Source organism: Geospiza fortis, unplaced genomic scaffold (assembly GCF_000277835.1).
Source record: "Geospiza fortis unplaced genomic scaffold, GeoFor_1.0 scaffold112, whole genome shotgun sequence".
NCBI classification, from domain to species: domain Eukaryota; kingdom Metazoa; phylum Chordata; class Aves; order Passeriformes; family Thraupidae; genus Geospiza; species Geospiza fortis.
In genome coordinates, this window is record NW_005054298.1 from 15,270,904 (window position 1) to 15,292,225 (window position 21,322).

At 36.2% G+C, this 21,322-nt stretch overlaps 1 protein-coding gene across 5 annotated transcripts in view; it reads left to right on the forward strand.

Annotated features, from left to right (window-relative positions):
- The window catches only part of SLC4A10 (solute carrier family 4 member 10), a 166,560-nt gene that overhangs the window by 114,238 nt on the left and 31,000 nt on the right, over positions 1–21,322 (forward strand). For 4 of the 5 annotated variants that reach the window (XM_031057835.1, XM_031057838.1, XM_031057842.1 and 1 more), the window contains 8 exons: positions 6,987–7,078; positions 11,456–11,613; positions 13,399–13,486; positions 13,969–14,115; positions 14,685–14,785; positions 16,122–16,296; positions 16,482–16,615; positions 17,715–17,960. In XM_031057835.1, coding sequence (XP_030913695.1) covers positions 6,987–7,078; positions 11,456–11,613; positions 13,399–13,486; positions 13,969–14,115; positions 14,685–14,785; positions 16,122–16,296; positions 16,482–16,615; positions 17,715–17,960 — 1,141 coding nt within the window. The remainder of the gene's footprint in view (positions 1–6,986; positions 7,079–11,455; positions 11,614–13,398; positions 13,487–13,968; positions 14,116–14,684; positions 14,786–16,121; positions 16,297–16,481; positions 16,616–17,714; positions 17,961–21,322) is intronic. The other variant, XM_005415815.2, reaches the window with a different exon arrangement.

Below are 21,322 nucleotides of genomic sequence, written 5' to 3' on the forward strand. Positions count from 1 at the left end.
TGCACAAAAGGAAGTTGTCTCTTTGCTTAAATTTGGGGTTAGTGTTAGACAGTTGAGCTGGAAAAAAACCTTAGCAGTTTGTTGATTGTTAAAAAGGTGATTTGGAGCTGAAGTTGCTGATCTGTGGGTTATGTGGTACAGCTGAGGATTCAAACTCCCTTCTTTGTCCAAGTTCTTGACAATAGTAGCTTATCAATGTGTCAATTTTCAGATGTTCAAGAGCAAAGTCTGAAAATGAATGCATAAATTAATTCAATATATGGCAGCACTACTGACAGGCCATTGTGATATCTTTGCTGGAAGATAGTTGTACATATGTTCTCCCTCCATTTTTCTTTGTTTATGAATCTGTCAGACCATCTAATTAATTTGCTTTGTATTTAGTAGCATTATCTTTTGTTTACAATGGCTTTTCTTCACATCCTCTGCAGGGCTAAGATGTCAGGGTGCTATGGATTTACCATGCATTTTTAATGCTGCCATGCTGTGTTTAACTTTCACTTTTCATTAGGCATCAAAACTGTGAGAATTAAAAGCTTGCTTTTGATGTTCCAATAAAAAACGACAGTCAAATTTGGCATAAGAGGAGAAAAATGATTTTTCTAATTTGACACCAAATACCCAAAATAGAGGGTGGCAAGTGATTTTAGCGTAAATACTATAAAAGACAGGTAAAAAAAATGAAATATTTCATTCGTAAATCATCCTTAGAAAGTTTTCTTTATAAAGCAACTTAACCTATTTTTATTGAGATGAGTAGATTTCACACTCTGATTCCTCAGAGCTGTGTTTCTAAATTCCTATGACATGGCCTAAAAAGCCAAAGACAACTGCAAATATATGACACCTCTCTGTTTTATAGCAATGCTAAAATAATTTCATAAACCTCTCCCCTTTTATAAAAGGGGTTTTGAAATTCAGAGTTTAAGCATGTGTGGTATGAAAAAATAACTGATTCTGTGAAAATGTAGTTAGGAAAAGAAGTTTTCATCATATAAACATTTAAAGGTTTTGACTGGCTGATTCACTTTTGTCTTGGGATGTGTATATGTTATTCATTTATACATACATATGTATAAAAATATATATTTATAATGAAATCTAGTAGACATTAAACTGGTTAAAGTTCAAGAGGAAGGAACTCTGGAGAGGAGTATGACAGGCTAAGTTAGTTTTATTTTCAGGCACCTTGCTGAAGTGTACCTTACCCGCAATAACATGACCTTATGCCTGTTTTCTGTTCCGTACTTATGCCATTTATAAGAGTTTCTTCTTCCCTGACATCAGAGCAGGCACATTATTAGTGTAAAAATTGGGTTGCACCACACGTCACGTCTTACTCTGAGAAATTCTGAAATTCCAAGCAGACATTTATTGGTATTCCAAAGAGCTTGAAGGAAGCAATGGCATATTAAATTTGGGATCTCTGGAGTTAACAGCATGAGCTGCTAAAACTGTTCATTTTGACATGTTCTTTTTTTAGACCTTTTCCCATTTAGTATGATGGAGTGGTTTGGACTTCATTGTTTTGTGGGAGTATGGGCACAAGCAGAGGTATTGGAGCCTGTGTTTGTCTTAATTTAGGATAGCATCCTTCAGCATTCTGGAAATTCAAAATTCTCAGTTATGTTATGGTGTTAGTTACCTTCTTCAGTTTCCCAATTTTTTCTGAAGATCAGTTCAAGGATTTATGTTATAACTCAGATTGAGCTTACAGCATGTGAATCTCCCATGTCAATACTATCACATGGAGAAAGCTGGATATGACCTGGAGCCCCATGAAGAGGGTGGGGAGGCATTCCTAAATATATCCCCATGTACTTTGATTTTGTGAGTAAATCACAACCAATGCCATCGATATACTCACAAGTTTTCTGAAGTATTGGATCTGGATCAGGGGAATTGCTTCAGCTTACCTTGAAGAGAAGACAAACTCAACGATAGTTAATTCTGCCTTAAGGCTGCTAATGCTGTATTTCTCGTTTTAGATTCTTCTCAAATGTATATATTTTAATCAGGTTGTATTTTCCACAGGTTTTTATACTACTAAAATATAACTTGTATTTATGAACATTTTCATCTGATATTATTCTTTCTTGCTCTACATTTCCTTGTACCCATGATAAAATGTGTAATCTGTATGTATAAAACTGTATCATTCATCTTTGTATTTCTTTATTTTGCTCTGTCTTTGTTGTGTCTGTCTCTAACAGGCTCATCTCATCTCTGTACCTTCCTCATCTCCTATCCTTTGGGTTCTGTAAACTCCCTGAAGGTTCAGAGGTAGTATAAATACCTATTCTTGCTTGGGCTTCAGACCATTTCAAATGTACACCCATGTCTTCATATCAATTTCCTGTCAGCATGCAACTTCTTGCTACAGTGATTTTAAAAAATACCTCAGGCCTTTGTCTGCAGCTGTGGCACACTGAAGAGACGTTTGTGTGGAATTTGTTGTTTTGGTGGGGGGACAGTGCCATTTCTTTATTAAGTTCATTTTCTTGCATCAATTTATAAAACTGCAAATCACAGCATTTTAGTTTATACTGCATGACTTCATGTGAATTATGCTTGAGATATTCAGGCCTAGCATTAGAAAAACACCTAAAGTGACTTCTTCCTCATCCTCTTAAATTGTATAACATCAGTGAACACCAAATCTCCCTGTAGTTACAGAAGTACAGTGGGAGTGACGTGATTCCCCACTGATTAAAAATGTTGTTCATCAGGAGGCCTAAATGCGCATGCACAGTTCAGCCTGTAGAGATGCGGTCACTGCTCTGTTATATAGAATTTTATCATATACTGAAGAAAACATGCTGTTTTTTCAATCTTTGAGTTTTGGTCCAGACAGTGTTGTCCATTTAGATTTAGAAAATTCGTGACTAGTTGCAGTAAACAGTCTGAAGATTGAAGGAGTTTGAAAATGAGGATTCTTTTTTCTGAATGGTAGAAATATGCATGGCTTAGAAAAATAAGCAACTTCTTTTCTTTAGTTTTCTTTGATGTGTTGGTTGCATCCAGTTTGTTTCCATTAACTGTGGTTTGTGTCTGACTACATTGTTCTGCATTTTTGTCATTGAGTTTCTAGAGACATCTTGGATTTTGAATAACAACCACAATGAACAGTTAAATATCTTAAGTTATAAATTTTAGGGAGGAAGAATATGTTACATGTGAGATTAATTTACTGAGATTATTTTTTTTTAATTTGCCAGGACTGTCTCAAAAATGGCAAACCGTATCTACAAATGCAAACTTCTATTACTGTAACAAATGTGGACCTTATTTTGATTTATAAGTGTCTTGACTTTGCATGCAAGAGTGCTTTTTGTGTGAATTCTTGCTCTAGTCAAAGCTCTGGCAATTTCACATTATCTAAAAAAGACACATATTTTTTTATATATGCAAATTTTTAAAACATTAATTTAAAACTGTCTTGATACTGGCTTTTTATTACATAGGAAAGCTGTTACACCAATTATAGCATGGTTTTATCTGTTATGTATTAAGTTCCTTTGTATGTACCCTGGATATTTCAATTATACCACATTGTGCATTTGATTCCTAAAACTGCGTGAATGGCTCTGATGAATTCTTGAAGAATGCAGCTCTTCATGTGCTTTATGTAGGTGGACTGCAGGAAAAATCCAGGCTTCAGCTTTGTAGTGATTAGAAGTATTACATTGCATTCTTGAAGAACAAAATTCTGTATTTACCCCATACAGTGTGTAAATAACCATTTTGTTGGAGTGTTGAAATGGAGATGATGAGGAGAGGGCAGCAGAGTGGAATGGTGAGGCTGTTTCTGCTGTTATTCCCTCTTGTAGGGAGTTGATGGTTTATGCATTCACCATTTGTAGCAGCCTAAACACCTTATTTTCAGCTCAAACAAAAGAAGTAGTAAACCATGACAAATGTTTAAAATCTGGCTAGAGTTTGGGGTTACTTTGGTGGGTTTTTTTTTTGTGAAAAGAGATTACCTGTTGTCTCTGCCTTGTATCTTTGATTGTTACTCAATACAGTAAAAAAACCCAAACTTCTTGTTCCATGATCCAGAAAGCTGTCCGAAGTTGTAGAGCTATTTAAACGTGTCTTTCTGCCTCAAGGTAAAACTTGTGTTCTTTCAGATTACTCCAGCATATGGGTAAATCAAAGTTTGAGGTCTTCTGTTGGCACAGAAAAAGAACATATGCTATTCTTAAAAACTTCACATACTTACTGGTGGTGGCTTTTTATTCCTTATATATATATCTTCACATATTTTTCTTCTAAAAGAAAGGTGGACACAATGCTTAAAAGTCCTCTGGACTGTTATGCTGATTGCTTTTGACACTTCCAATGATGATGTTAAAGTTTCAGTATTTAAACATGTGGTCCATGCTTTGACTCTTGTGTTGGTCAATATAATTTTCTCTGGCAGATATTTCTGCTCTCATTTACTTGAATTTTTGGGTCCAGAAAAAAAAGTGCAAATGCCTAATTAGCAACAGAAAGAAAATGAACTACTATTTCTGTTACTTTCGTGTAGCTTCTTTCTAATGTAATATGTATGTTAGTATGAGTAATTATTACAATTATTTCCCTTTTCATATATCCTCGGGTATAGATGAGTGTTTAAAAAGAAAAAGTGAAGAGTCAGCAGGTTTTCTATTACTAGATTTTAAGATTTTTGGGAGTAAGTTAAGACAGAAACTTTCCCTGAGCACTTTATTCCTTCTCTATTTGAATAAGTAGAAGGGTTATTTCTGTCACATTGATAAAATCTCCAAAATAAAACAAATTTATATAATTTTTACATTAATGATTTTTAGTAGCTGTAATACTACAGGATGATACCTGTGAAAATAATTCAAGGACTGCTAAATAAACAATACAGAACAAGAATTACAATGTGATGTAGTGCCCTGGAATACATATTGTAAAGATGATGGTGTAACAATGATGGAACTCTGTTTTTCATTCAGTTCTAATTAAAACAGACAAATTGAATGACTGTTTGTAAATACCTTGCATATGTAATAATTTCAGGCTTCTGTTTTGCAAAATATTTCTCCTGTGATGTGTAGGAATTAATAGCCTCTTTTTATATTCCTTTAATTTACATTAATATGTGGATTTCTAAAATCAATCCTTTATTTTTTGTCATATGTAAATTTGAATCCTGGCTTTATTTTTATTCTACTTGCTTAGATTTACATGCTTGTCATGTCTGTTTGTCATTCTCTGTTTATTTCACTGTAGAGCTGAACAAAAGCCCTGATTTCTATTCTTATTTTGATCTGTCCTTGCCCTGAATCAAAGAGAAAAATGGAAATACTTGCAGTTTAAAGACAGGATTTATAGCAATATATTTTTAAACATTCTCTTAATGTACTACCTAATCAAAGTGAAATATCTATCTGTGCTGCCAGGATGCACACATGAGTCTGAAACCTGTTTTGTGTCATGGGAGATTTGTCCAGTGGAAAATGACATGTTGATTTTCATGAAAACCAGCATTTTCCTTGAGCAAGTGTTTCAGCTGGGAATTCATGACCAGACTCAGGGTTCCTGTATTGCTCAGCTGTGACAGAAACTGGATCCTTCAGCATTTTGGCAGTGGCTGAGGGGCTCTTGCAAGTGTCTGGTCCTGCTCAGGCTGGATCCTGCAAAGTGTTTGGCGTCCAGGCTGAGGCTGGGGCCGTGCCTGGGCTGCAGGAGTGAGCCCCAGCACTGTGAGGGGCTGCTCTGTGGCTTCTGGAATTGCCCAGACAATGTGCCTAGCTTAGGACTTCCTGACTGTCTTCATCTTCAAATATCATGAACATATGGTCTTTGTTACTGTGCAAGTTTAGGTTGATTTTCACCAGAACCAATGTTTTCACATCATCATTTCTCAGTCATATGAGAGACTTTATTCGCTATGGAAACAAATATATGCTGGGCACGAGATGCTGACTCTGGGCCAGCTGGACTCTGTAGTTATTCCTGGGTATGTGTTAGGGCAGTAAGAGATAGTTGGCTCATACATTTGGTACTTTCTCTTGTACTTTATTGTGGTGCTCAGAGCTGTGTGTGGCTTCTGACATGCCAGAGAGGGAGGAAGAGTGAAGGCAAGCAGGGCATGGCCAGTGCCCCTGTGGGCTTTGTGCCCTGTGGGGTTTGTGCCGGCCCCTCACCCTTGGTGTGTGCATGGTGGGCTCTGGCCATTGCAGAGGCAATGTTGGCTTTAAGTAAAAATATGCTTTATATGACATAGACTTGTTACTCGACTTTGTTTTTTCTTTTTGAGCTTTTGTTGGCAAAATTCTGTTTGCCAAAATACTTGCTCCTTGTTTCCACAAGACTGACATGTATTAAAACATTTCTCATCTTGAGATATTTTTAAAACTTCCTTTAAAATATTTTACTAAATCCTCACTGGAATTTTTTTGAAAATGTGTTTACTGAAACATTTGTTTTATACAGGTCCATAATCACATTTTTCAATACTGAGATTATAAATCAGTTATTTTCCAATATATTTATTTTTATTCCAGTCCACTTTTATGTTGTTTTTTGTAGTTGTGATAATCAGGACATTCTTATACACATGAATAACTTTGTGAAAATTCGTAATCCTATTTAGGTCAATGAGGATTACTTTTCTGGACAGATATTACCCAAAACTGGCAGCTCCTCAAATTATTCACAAAAGCTATGTGAAGGCAGGGCTTCCCCCAAATGTGTATCATTAGAATTGTACACTTTAATTGGTATAGAAATTTTGTCTTCTAATACCCAACAGTATCTTTTATATTTTTGAAATTACCTTCTCACATTCCTAGCTACACATGATGAATGTTCCATCTTTTGAGAATGTGCAATTCTAATTAAGTTTTTAATTAAAATGCCATGTTTAGGTGCATCATATATCTGTGATATAAAATGTGTGCAGAGCTCTAATAATTGCATCATTGGATGTTGCTTTATTTATAGACCTGTAATAATGATACTTTTTTTAGCAGGTCAGGTTGTTTCCCCACAGGCTACTCCAGCCTGTATTGAAAACAAAAATGATGTGAGCAGAGAAAACAGCACTGTTGACTTCAGCAAGGTAAGTGTTCACTGATGGTGAAGAGAGCTTCCTGGCTGCCAAACAGATATTTAAAATTCGATAAGATGAATCCATGCAAGTCAGGAAAATCCATAAAGCGTAGATTTTACTTTAGCAGTGAAGTTTTGTGCGCACTGCAGTACAGATTCTGTATCACAAAACAGAATCTTACATTTTCTTTCTAAATTATATGTAAGAGGAAATCACAGTTTAGGTACACAGATAAATTTAATATCACAGGTGTATATTTGTAGGGGAAACGTTACAAATTAACAGAAAATTATCTAAGTAGGAGAGTAATTCAGAATTCCTGTAATTCACATTTACCTCAGATTTTTACTTTCTGTAGAAGTGATGTGTGAATGCAAACTATGCTTTTTATAACCTGAACTCGTGGATTCCAGATGTCTCAAACAGAATGTGTTTCTGTAAACCTACAACTGAATTCTTCTGGCAAGCCAAGATCTTTCAGTACACTTTACAAAAGATGTTAACTGTTCAGTAGTGGAGATTGCAATGACAGTTCAATGTTAGATAGCAAAGAAAAGCAAACAGCTCCTCAGCTTTAATGTGGAGGAGAATCCTAATTTGTGTAAAAAGTCTGTATGTACCTAAGGCAGTCACAATGAATACAGGCCTGACAGGAATAGATGACTTCAGCTGACACATTAGTGCAACAAAGGTTGAGTAAGTGAAGAAAGGTGATTTAAACCAGAATTCTGAAGAACAGCACTTTGAGTCTGTTGAATTTTAATGTTAGTGCAGCTGAGCTAAAAGTAGAGTTATGTGATTGCTCCATCTGGTGCCAGACTTATTTCCTAGCAGCAGTAGCTATTTGCATCATTTGAATTTTTGACTGAACATTCCAGACTATGAATTGTATATGGCTGAAATGAGAGAGGAAACTGATCTTTCTGTCAATGACAATGAGAAAAAAGGAGGCTGGCTGGGAATGTATTATGAACCACATTTCTGTAGAGGCTGCAAGAACATCTGTAAACAGTGGCAGGTTGTTAAAAATTTGATATTAATCCTTTAAACAGATTTAAAACTAAAATGATGCTTTAAAGAGTCAAGTACAATATTGGTTTAATGATATTTATATTAGTCTTAAGTAAAACTAATTGGTTTTGCAAGTGTTCTAATATCAAGATGTAAAAATTGTAAAGGTTATAAAATATAAATAAAATTATCTATTTCAAAATTAAGCTATGCAGAAGTGAAGGAACTTGAAATGTTCAAGTGCTTTTCTTGAAGATTTCTCCAGTTGCTTTGAGTGTTGTAGGATTCAAATCCCAATCAGTTCTCTAACTGAAATTCTTTTTGTATTAAACAAGAATGGGAGCTGCATCATTTGATCTTTCACTCATTATTTTTGTAGTGCTGCAGCTTTGCTGATCAAAAGAGCTATTCCCATTGAAACTAGCTGGAAGAAATCAACATTTCATCTTTTTCTAACCTCAACAGTGATGGATACCAACAAGGAAGTCAGGAATATGAAAGGAAGAAGTTTTGTTAGGAGGAATGAAATAACAGTAAAGGATTGTAATCTAATACCTTTCTTTTTGACTGACTTTAAATAGATCCATTTATCCTTTTGAAGATGCATAGGTGCAGTTTCCCCTTGAAATGTGCTATTGCAATAACTCCCAATGGTTATAATTGGAATTATATGCACAGATTGAGAGGAAAGTAGAGCAGTACAGTAATTTTCTCTTGAGTATTGTGATTTCTTGCTCTAATTTTGTTCCAGATATTAATTTCATTTATCGTCTACAAAAAAAAAAAAGCACCTTTGACTACCTCACATATTCTCTCCTTGCTAATCTGTCTCCCTTGGGCTACTTCTAATATTCCAAATTTGGAGCTGATTCAAAAAGCTGACTTAATCTGGATACAGCATTGAGACTGTGTTGATTGTATTGGTATCTATCTATGAAAAATGTGAGACAAGCACTGAAAGCTGTCTTGAGTGTTACTTCAGGAACATGGAGAGATGGTTTGTGCTGTTTGTAAATGGGTCACGCCTTCCTCTGCTGCCACCACCAGGACTTTGTGTTCTCAGGGTGAGGTGGAGGTGATCTGTCCCAGCACCACTTTACCCCCTGTCTGAGCAGAATGGGGGTGATGGTTTAAGAACTTCAGCTGGCTCATTTCTACTGTTTATGCCAAAGACTGAAGGGAACATTAATTGTCCTGAAACACAAAATGGATAAAAGAGACTGTACCCACATCCCTTCTCACAGCAACATCCCTGTGCTCTGTGTGGAAACATTATTTCTGAGACAAACCCCTGTCCCATACTGACAGAGTTTGGTCTTTCAAATACCATGTGAAGCAACTGACTGGTGTTGAATGCCAGTCGACCCTGCTTATAAATTAATTTGATTAATATGTTTTACTAAGAAGGGATGTTGGGTATTTAGTTTGTCTTCATGTCAGTGTATGTTTGGTTTCAGATTAGATGTCCACCACTCTTCAGTCTCTGAGTTGCCCTGGAGGGACATGGTCTCCGCATTAGTTATTCAGTTTTATATTTAATTGAAACTTGCCTGGACTATTTAGAGTCAGGTCAGGAATGTGACTCAGGTTAGGGTGCAGATTAAGATGCACATCAGGTCTCTCCAGCTAAAGACCTGGGATAAGAGTTGTATTATGCATAGGTTAGATGAAGCATTCTAAATATGTAGCTTCTGCCACTGCCATAAATTCACTCCAGGACCACCTCCACTTTCATTATGCAGTGAAAGCCGTGCCTTTGGGGTTTGGGTGTGTTTGCTCAGTTTGCCCCTCTGCTAGCTACTTTCCTTTTAATCGGGTTCTCTTCACTACCTAAACAATATTAGACAGTATTAGAATCTCAAGCTGATAAATAGTACAGGAACTATCTGGAAATACTTTCTTGTAGATAGGAGACAGAATGTTTCTTTCAAATTTGAATCTTGTGATCTATATGTTAGAGGACCTCAATGTCACAACTGTAGCATATTGTATATGGGACATTAATTATTAAATGCTAAATGCATTTAAATGTTTAATCCCTCCATTCACAAGGTAAACTCAGCACAGAATGCAAATTTCTACATGCCTGAGAGACTGCTTGCTTCCTCTCAATTGCAAATAACCTGTGACACCAACATTAGGTGCAAAGTGAACCTTAGCTATGTATTTAATCCTGAAGAGTTATGTCATTATTTGAGTGGAGAACAGAATTTACCTCAGTTTTTCAATTTACCTTGAAAAGTACTTGGTCTCCAACCTTCCAGGTTGATCTGGTTCTTTGTGAGGTGTTTAGTCATCTTTGTAGCTTAGGGAAGCATTAGATATCTCTTTGTGATCTCAGCAAACCAAGATTTCATTACACAGGCAACTGTGTTATAGCTGAATTCTGATTTAGTGCCAGAGCCATTTGCAAGAAAACAATTTTCTAAATATTACCAAAAACTATGCAAACTAGTACTGACAGATGGCTGTAAGATAGACATTAAAATGGTCCACTTTAACAGTTTATATTGGATTTGGTTGCTGTTGTTGTGTTTAGATTAATAAAAGGAAAGCAAATGACAAAATTCATGCATTTTGAAATGTAGACAATGCTGGTGCATAATTAAATCAGACATACATTATATACTTTATTACTCCATGTCAGTCTTTGTTACAGGGTAAAGTCTAATGTCATACAATCCTTCACAAATACCTTGAGTTTATTATAGCAATGTCATGATGAAGCTGTGTCTCTGTTTTTCGATCATCCTGCAAAAATCAACATTGCTGCCTAAAATTCCAAAGTTTTTCTTATGCTTTGTTCTTGCTCTTGAGACTGTCAATGCTCATGATAGCTTATTTTCTGTTACTTTCAGCAGAAGGGCAACTGTCTTCTGTTAAATCTGAAAGCAAAAATGCATCTCAGAATAGAAAAAGGAAAATTGTGTGTAGTGGAATCTAGTGTTCTTCTCAGTGAAATAATAACACAACAACTATGAGCTATGAATTAATGATTTCCAGAATTGATAATTATGGAAAAATAAGGTGTCTTAATTTCTTCTACTGTTATGCTGTTATGAGTGTAGATAAAAAGCATTACTAGGAGATTTATCCTATATTCTTAAAAATATTATGAATTTGATTTGTTGTCTTTATACATTTATTCTGCAGTGCTTTGTTTCCAAGAAAAATCAGTCAAATAATTATGTCTAGTTTGGTTTAGAGAAACATTTTTATGAAAAGAAAAATATTCAACAGACAAGAGCAGTGGAACTGCATAACTGAAATAGCCAAGGTTATAGTGCACTGATCAGCAACTCTCTGTCAACAAAGCAGGGGGAAAAATAACCCTGAGAGTAACTTTTAGGTTGTAATTTAATATACTTTTCCCAGGTTGACCTACACTTCATGAAAAAGATACCACCTGGAGCTGAAGCATCAAACATCTTAGTTGGGGAACTGGAGTTCCTGGACCGTGCCGTTGTGGCTTTTGTTAGGTTGTCTCCTGCAGTGCTGCTTACAGGACTGGCTGAAGTTCCAATTCCAACCAGGTACAGCTGGGCTGATTCTGCTTCGTGTTTCTCTGAGGACCTTGTGGGGACAGGGTGATGTGCCATTTACTGAGTGAGGAATTTGGTTTGCTCTTTAACAAAGACATCTCTCAGCCTTCCACTCACCCTGTAAATGATGTGTGGGTATATTCAGACACATGCTAGTTTTGAATACTTCACAGATGAAGAAATGTACGTTATAACACACAGTTTATCCTATACAAACTGGTATTACTCCAGATGAAGTATCTCAATTAGGTGAAATATTCAGCTTCATGGAATATTTCATCCGGAAGTGAAATTACTTGTGTGATACTGCATAATTATGTACAGAACTAAAAAAATAAAAGAAGATGGAATTGAAAAAAGGCAAAAAGCAAACTGTTTGATTTGGTTGACTGGGGAAAGTGAGTGAATGGATTGAGAACATGCTCTAAATATACCCTTAAAAAATCTTGAATTCTTTAAAAATTTACTTTGCATGGTACAGAATGTGACTTTTAACCATAATTTTTTAGATTAATTTTTTCCAAGTTGAAACTTTTTCTGATGGAGTACTTTGATTCTGAAAACAAATAGAGGAATTTAAAAAAGAGTCTAAAATAGACCTTCTATTCAAATAGAAGAACATTGGGATAGATCTGTGATTACATTGTGTCCTGCTGAGGTTAATTCAGATCCAAACTCCAGAGTGATTCTCCCATATCTGTGTTCACTGACTTAACTATTATTGCAGAATCCACCCCCCCCCTTTTTTTTAAAATTAATTTGTGCATATGTTCATACACACATTCTGTCTTTCTTTCCCCTTCCCTCTTTCAGTTTCTATGAAAGTAGAATTCCAACAGTAGGCAGTAATGTATTCCAGTTTGTGGTGCTCAGGACACTCAGATATCACACTCATGTTGTGCTATGAAATGCAATGCTGAGACTCAGATCTTTGCTTCTAACCGGATAAACATCTTCTTTGAGCTGTACTTTGTACTTAATTTGTGTATTACTTTTTTGATGTTTTCTAGTTTTTGCATGTGTGTTAGAAACACTGAGGGAGGGAACTGGCTTGAGAAAAAGCTTTGCCTTGTAATCTCCCCCAAAATCCCACAAGAAAAAAAAAACCACAAAAAGGAAAATAAGAGATTTCTTGATTTTTGGTCAAAATAAAAATAGTTACAAATTAGGACAATTTGCAAAACTTTGTATGTAATAAAAAGAAAAAAAAATCAGTAATACACATCAAAGTATTGCCTTTTGCATTTTAGCAAAACTGAGAATTTTAGTTATTTTGTTTGAACAAATCCTCTGCCTTTTATAGATCTTTACTTGCCTACAGCCTCAAGTAGAGACTGTCCAGAGTCTTAAGGGGAGTAAAAATGATTTAAAAATTATTTTATTTGGGTAAATTTAACCACTCCAATATTGCAATAATTTATGTAACCATAACCATTCTGTTGAATTAGGGGAATTAAATTAATGTGTGCTGTACATAGATTAGAATTGCATACATTTATTATGTAAGTTAAGGTTTGTTATGTAAGGTGGTTTTGGTTGCCTCAATCAAGACTGGCTGTTAAGCTTATGACATATTTTTGGAAGCTATTTTCATATTCTTTTTCTAAGCAAAGCTTCATGTTTAAATGCATGTGTGAGGATCTTGGAGGAGATTATATATAGTGTTTATCTGAGAGATTCTTCTAGTCCACATTTTAGATAAATATTTCTGTAATATTTATATTAATTTCAATCATCTATGCTTTACAATTTCTCAAATTTACTTTTAATTTGTAGATTTTTGTTCATTCTTCTTGGACCACTGGGTAAAGGCCAACAATACCATGAGATTGGAAGATCAATTGCAACACTAATGACAGATGAGGTATTTTTATTCATAGTTCAGTTTTGTACTAACTGAAGAGGTGTAATGGGGAATCTCCAATCCTTCAGATGAAATGTGGCTAATCATTCTGGTGATGACAACGAGCATTCTAACTCATTTCATGATCCTGTGACAGCCCAGATTATGCTGCTGTAAGGGGATAACAAAATGAGAAACAATATTCATAAGTGAAGATGTCTTCACCAATAAGATTCCATTTTACACAGTTGCTTTGCAGTGGATTTAATTTTGTTTAAACTGCAAATTCGCTCTAATATTTAGCAGCCATAAGGATGTTTTTCTGTAGCAGCTGGAATCTCTATGAGAACTAAGTACCAGAAGCTATTTTCAGTTGAAGCTGAGATTGTTCAGTGGGAACTTTACAAAGTGCCTTCTATTTCAGAGAAGTGGGGCCATTATTTTAGAGAGAGTTCCTTTTCAATCTCTTTTTCCTCCCATACACACGTCTCAATTTTTCACAGGTATTCCATGATGTTGCTTACAAAGCAAAGGACCGCAATGACTTGGTGTCTGGAATTGATGAGTTTCTTGATCAGGTTACTGTTCTCCCTCCTGGAGAGTGGGACCCAACAATTCGAATAGAACCACCTAAAAATGTTCCCTCTCAGGTTTGTACAGTGTAAAATTCAGACACTTTTAAAAGTTGTGATGAATTTTTATTATGTAGATTTAAGTCTCATTAATTTAGCATTTAGCAGAGTCACTATGTTTTGCATGCTGTTTTTATTTTAGGTTATTTTCCTTTAGAAGAACCCTTGACTTGCGAGCATACAGTATAGTGATGACATTTGGTTTAGTTCAGTGTTAGTTCTCTCCTGAGTAAATATAGGCAGTTGTATCTAAAGATACTAAATTCAGGGATAAGTGGTCTTAAGCATCCTGGATTATTCCAAATAGCCATAGTTTGCTTTTGTTCTAAGCTTATTGCAAGAATTGGTCAAGGCTTGTTACTCTTTAAAATGTTTTCTGATACAAGATTTTTTTTGTGATCAATTCTTTAAATTTCACAGAATCACAGTTCTTTTCACTATTAGCTGTCTGGTAATAGAACTCCTTTACAGCTTATGAGAAGGTTATGCTGGCGAATCTTAAAATGAAATTTTTATGTTTAAGCTTTTAACTTTCAGAGCCTGTTTCAGTACTAAAACCCATGACAAATATCTTTTCCTTCTGGTAGGAGAAGCGTAAGATCCCAGGAGTGCCAAATGGAACTGCAGCCCATGGGGAAGCAGAACATCCTGGGGGACACTCTGGACCAGAACTGCAGCGCACTGGAAAGTTAGTGAAAATATATTCCAAATCTTAAGTGTCCAAAGTGGTGGTCAAAAGGAATCACAAGGGTCTGGTTCTCTCTCAGAAGTGTCTTGGTGCATAATTTCAGGCATTTGTCCTGATTTGCATGTGCCATGTAGCTGAAGAGAACAATACATGCTCATTTGCAGAGAGCAGGAGAGGGCAAGAGGGTTTGAGTTTTCTCATTTTATTTATTGCAAGCTCATTTCTCTAATATTTACAAAGGCCAGACCTTTCTTAAACTTGATTAATGTTTCTTGGTTTTGTACAGGATGAAGGGAAACTTGGTATAGTGTTGTGCCATATACTTGCAGCTCTAGCATTTCTTTTTTACCTCAGTAAGCTGTGATATGTCCTAGTACATGAGGCTGTGGTTCCCCTGGTGGCTGCAGTATACAGAATGAAGAATTTTCCCCAAGGAATACTTGTTTTCTCTCATCTAATACAGTGTGGTGTAAGTGCATCAGCTGTCAGTGGCTGCCTTAGTGCAATGTAGCTGGGCAATAGATGTTTCTTTTACTTTGCTGCCTCCTGATATTTGAATACTGTTCCTACCTTTAGCATGAAGCTAAAGATTCAGCTGCAGTGCTGGTGTACACTGGGCAGGGGAGGTGATGGCCAGTCTGGCTGGAATTTGTTCTCTCACCAGAGAATCTGCTAATTGACAGCTTGAAGGATTGTGTTAATATTTAGGAGGTAGTAGCACTACACCTTCTTCTTTACCTCAGCAGCATCTGATACATTGTGTGCCTGTGAGGAAAAGAGCATTGTGGGGTTATTTACTTTAGCTGTGTGGTATTTTGTAAGGGACCGTCTGTTCCTAAATATTTGATTATACCTGACACAGTGTAAATGACAAAAGATGACAGTTCTTGTCCTTGAAAAATGGTAGCACATATTCATTTCTGTCATCAAGTGTATTTAGGAACAGCTTCTGAAATAAAGAATGTGAAGCTGATGTGGGCAAATAAGCACTGTGATACCTCTCTAATCAATGTAAAGAATTATTTCATGTAATAAACAGTTTGATTTAGTGCATGGGAGCAAGCAACTGTTCAGAACTTTGGTGTCTGGATGATTAGTTGAAGAATTTATAAAAGAGACGTGGAAATTATTTTGTTTTAAAACCACAATGATTTTCTGGTTGAATTTAAAAAGACAGGCTTCCTATAAACTTATTTTTTATGAAGAGTGAAACATAGGAGTATGAATCATTTGGTCAAGGAACAGTAGCATCTCTGCAGTGTGATTGAAGCAATACTGTAAAAGAAAGTTTTGTGTGCCACTTTAATTGATTTGAGCTCTTCTATGTTTTCTTTAGATTTTTTGGAGGATTAATTTTAGATATCAAAAGAAAAGCTCCCTTCTTCTGGAGTGACTTCAGGGATGCTCTCAGTCTGCAGTGTCTGGCATCATTTTTGTTTCTCTACTGTGCTTGCATGTCTCCTGTCATCACATTTGGTGGTCTGCTGGGAGAAGCAACTGAAGGTCGTATAGTATGTGTTAAATCTGAACTTTTAAAACAAACTTATAGTCCTAGTTTCGTGGTTTGTATTTCCTTACTGTTGCATGAATCACCTTTATAAATTCGTGTATCAATGTTTAGAAGGCTATGGACTAGGACATTGCAAAAAGAACCTGTTTGAAAATTTATGGACACTTCTCTCTGTGTCGTATTCAGAGTGCGATAGAATCGCTGTTTGGAGCATCCATGACTGGAATTGCCTACTCTCTTTTTGGTGGACAGCCTCTCACTATACTTGGCAGCACAGGACCGGTTTTAGTGTTTGAGAAGATCTTATTCAAATTTTGCAAGTAAGTGAAGATCATGATATTCCTCATCCTTCATTTGTTTTTAGGTAAAAGTAGAGACACCTATCCCAAAATTGAAATCCTAAGCAAGATAAATTGTTGCCTTTATCATGTTGCAGAGTCCAAAAATTATGCAGTGAATTGGTAGAATTTTCTTGAATTTAGGACTTTTGTTGCTTTTAAATTCTCCTTCCTTCTTTCCTTTCCTCAGCTGTTTTGAAGGGAATGACAGCTTCAAGAAGTTTGTGGGGCTTTTTTTTTTTTTAATTTTTTTTTTATTTTAGCATTCTCTACTCTGAGACAATATATTTAAATCAGTGGTTTATCTTAATTCAAAAGGTGTTGCCTCTCCCCAAGAAACTACATGCAGTAGAAGTGGTCCCTCTTTCAATAGTCACTATTACAGGCCATGCCATTCCCCCACCTGGACAGAGAGGGGGTGAGGTGTTGTGCCACAAGAGCCACATTTAGGCTCATGTGCTGTACTTGTCATGTCTCTGCCACAGTGTGGGTAAAAATGATATCTCCATTTGGAAGCCATCATGCTTCTCTGCTATCCAGTCTGCTTTTCTGCCTCACTGCTGTGACAGGGACTTCTGTGGCAGGATCTCCTGCACAACACAGAGTAGGAAACCCCACTTAGCACTCAGAATTTCTCGCACCTTCAGACAGACCTTTCAGTTTGCTGTGATAATGTCACACGGTGTGTTTGGAGCTCTATTATCATATGCAGTAAGCTTACAGAATTTTGATGAAAGTTGTTATAGCTACTCTTTCACAGCTTAAAAAGAAATTGACAGGTGTTGGCTGTTCACAAAGCAGGATATGGGATAAAAAGTGAGTGGACCTTATACACTAGTGTGTGACTACTCTCAAAGCTGCTCACGTGATTACTTTAATAGAGATAGAATTCTTTGTGTCCTGTTAATTGGGGGAAGAGCTCTGGTCAGGAGGTGACTTGATAGGGTCTTCTGTTCACGTTAAGTACATAATTTCTGATTCAGACTGTCCCCAAAAAGGAAATTTTGGAGCTGCCTTGTCTCCACGTACTGTGGCTGGACAAAAGGTTGAGTGAGTTGGTGTTTTTTTCTCTCCTTTTTAGAGAGTATGGGTTGTCATACCTTTCTCTGAGAGCCAGCATTGGGCTGTGGACTGCAATCCTGTGCATCATCCTTGTTGCAACTGATGCAAGCTCCCTAGTCTGCTACATTACCCGGTTTACTGAAGAAGCCTTTGCTTCTCTTATCTGCATCATTTTCATTTATGAGGCCTTAGAGAAGCTGTTTCATCTCAGTGAGACATATCCAATCAACATGCATAATAATTTGGAGCTGCTGACAAAGTACTCGTAAGTAAGATTTCTTCTCTTAAACTGTTAGGGTGTTTTTTCCACAGGTTGTTTTCTCTGCAAGGAGCACAGCAGGAAAGTTTACAGTAGTTGCAGCAGGTGGAAGCTACTCAATCATTATGCTGTCCTACTGGGGGGGTGTGTACAAGCAGAACATATTTACCCAAGATAAGTAAAAAATATATTTCCAGACTTGAGGTTTGGAAAAGCTTCAACACAATTAACCTGGAAATCCTAGAATTAAAAACAGGACTTAAAGGGACCTCGGTTTTAGGTCTCTATTCATTCTTATTTAATGAGACTTAATTCACGGTCTCTCTTGTAACCTTGTACTTATGATTTATAATCTTTAAATGGCAACAGGATATTCAGATAATGTTTGTATATCATATTTATCTTGTTTTGTTTTGTTTTGTTTTGTTTTTCCCAAATTGAAACATTCTCCTTTCTAAAAGGTTGTAAGCTGATGTACCTGCTTTATTTTTACCTCTCTGGCATTTAGATCCAAGCTTAATTTACAAGAGCTGAAGTGGATTTGGAATTGTTAGATGGATCTCAGTAGCTCATAATCAATTTGTTCTTAGTACAAAGATTTTTTAATCTAGCTCCATTTAAACAGCTTTACTTTATTGTGAAGTTTCAACAGGTACTAATCTACTTGGGGAATAAAAAAGTGAATTGCTTTTATCAATATTATTTTATTGAGAAGTAAACCCTCATAGACCTGTTTCTGTGATATGAGAACAAAAGTGTTGTTCTAGTAAAGGATAAGATCCTAGTCTGTCCTGAGGCCAGTTAAGCTTGGTCACATCAGTAAATAAAATTTAATTAAAAAGCATTTTCAATGAAAATCCCTCTCCAGAAATGTCTTTATTTCATTGAACCCATTTGAACCCTCTGCATGAGCTGGGTGGGGCCCTAAAGCAACAGTGCTTGAACAGTACCACATCTTCTGTTCACTGGAAAAACAGGAGTGTCTCAACCAAATGTCTCATTTGCATTTTAAGCTGGGAAAAACAGAACACAGCAACAGAGAAAACATTTGAGCTTTGTGTATATTATCACTAGAAAAATAGTTAGCAAATCCTGAATCTGAATGTACATTATGTACCTTAATACACAGAACAAGTTAGAGAAACCATAGTTCTGCTGTGACACACTTTCATCATGCTGAAAATATTATTATTCCTCTCTAATAGTTTAATCAGTAGACAAAGGAATATTAATTTGAAGAGAAAGCAACAGACATCAAGACCATGCATGCAGTTGAGGTTATATCCTCTTATATAACTTTAATCACCTTCTATGAAGTAGATATTTTACTCTGAAAACCTTCATATAGCAGAGTCTTTGCAGATTTTTTTCTTTTCCTTGAACGTGAACATGTTCTCCTATTGTTTTGAAAATCAGATGTTGAAATGCTATACAAAGACAAAAAATTATTTAGAAAACATTTACCAGGTGGAGTGAGATATTAAAATATGTCATGGAAAGCATGAACACAAGTAGAAACAGGGGTTCCTGGGTAGCTGTATTCATGGTTAACTGAATCCCATAATATTGCTAGAGATTTCAGAGAAATGAGTTTAACAGTCCTGCTTGCAGGGGAACAGTCATAGTTATGTCTATATTTTGTCAAAATGTTTTCTCATTATAATCCTTGTGTTAATCAATAAATGTTGTTGGTTTTATTTAGAATGCCATGCAATAATCAGAATCCCAGACTGGTTTTTGGAGGGTGGTGTTTATTGCTGCCTGCTCTTGGTAACTGAGCAATGAATGTAAAATGTGCAGAACACACAGGATGGTAAAAGAGTAGCCTTTGTCATCCTCCAGTTACACCTATTGACCTGTCCTGGCCTACAGTGTTGGAATACCAGCACAACAGTTTTAGATTTTTCAAACACAACTCCTGAAAGATAAGTGTCTTCCAGATGTTTGGACGAAAGATTTCACCACTGCCTGGTGTTTTCAAACACATATATCATAATTATTTGATATCACTGATATCAAACTTATTTGAGATAGTATTTTTTTTTAGTTATTTGAATTTATTATTTCATACCTGTATTTTCAGTTATTCTTTCACTCTATGTAGATAGTACAAATAGGTTGCCTTTTAAACTCCTGTATTAAATCTCACATTTGTCACTTACACTGTATCTTCTACTTGTAGCATGTTCCTGTTTATTATCAATGATGCCTGTAGCAACTGACCCCACTAACAGCAAAATTCCTAGCTGTAGACATATACCTCTTATGAGATGGGACTTACTTGCATTTTTTAGCTTTGAAACTGATTTTTAGAAATGGCAGTGTACTGACAATCAGTGCATGATGATTACCTTGTAAGAGCATATCTGCTGCTGTCCAGGTCTCTGTGCTCTGAAAACAGCAAAAGGCTAATTCCAACCTCTCCTGTTCTCTCCATTCCTTTCTCTTTCATCTGAGATTTCTTAGTTATTCAGAACCAGTACCAAAAGATTGGGAGAATTGAAAGATGTGGTGAGTTGCAGCAACTCTACAGCAGGTGCCCAAATCAGCTTTCACAGCAGACTTGATGCAACCTGAGCCCCGTGGGCTTGCTGTGCAAATGTGCGCATATTAGTGTTACTCTGTCCACATACAGTGGCCTTTTGCCCAGAAGGTGAGATGTCACAATTTTCATCCCCATGGGATCATCACAAGGCAGTTCAAATAATCTCAGTCTCTGCTCAAATGTCTGTACGTGACTCAGTTCTGGAAAGATAAAGATGGATAAGCATGGAAGTTTACTCAAAATAAAAATCTCTCTTTTGTGTACTTGAAGCTGGGAAATACTGATTTCACAAGGAATTAGCTTTTCCTGCAACATCTGATTCCAGTCCTTCTACTTATAGCTTAAATGGGTAACAAACTTGGGCTGAAACTGGTCCTGTCCTTAAAGGACCAGCATCCTCTGTTACAGAAGCTAATTAGTATCTGCTGTTTTGCTAATTAAAACAGCTGTTTGCATTTTCCTCTTTGGGGATTTTAAAGACAAGTTTTTAATTGTTAGTAAAGCCTTGGCAGGTCTTTAATTAGCCATGGGTGATCTTCAAAAGGTTGAGCAACCCATTTCTCTTTGAATGCTCAACCAAAGCTTATGTAAAACTTTATCTTGGATCTGCAATTCTGTGCTAGAAAACTTGGGTTGCACTGTCAAATTTCTGTGTTTTCTTTGCCCACTCCAAAAGTTGATCATAAATTGGTCAGAACACTGAATACATTTGAAATTTTAGTGTATGCTGTGGCCCAGCTGTCCTCTTTTCTCCCATGGGCTTTCTGAGGGTGCTCTGATGTCCACAGGTTGTCTGTCTACATGCCAGTACTGTTCCTTTGCC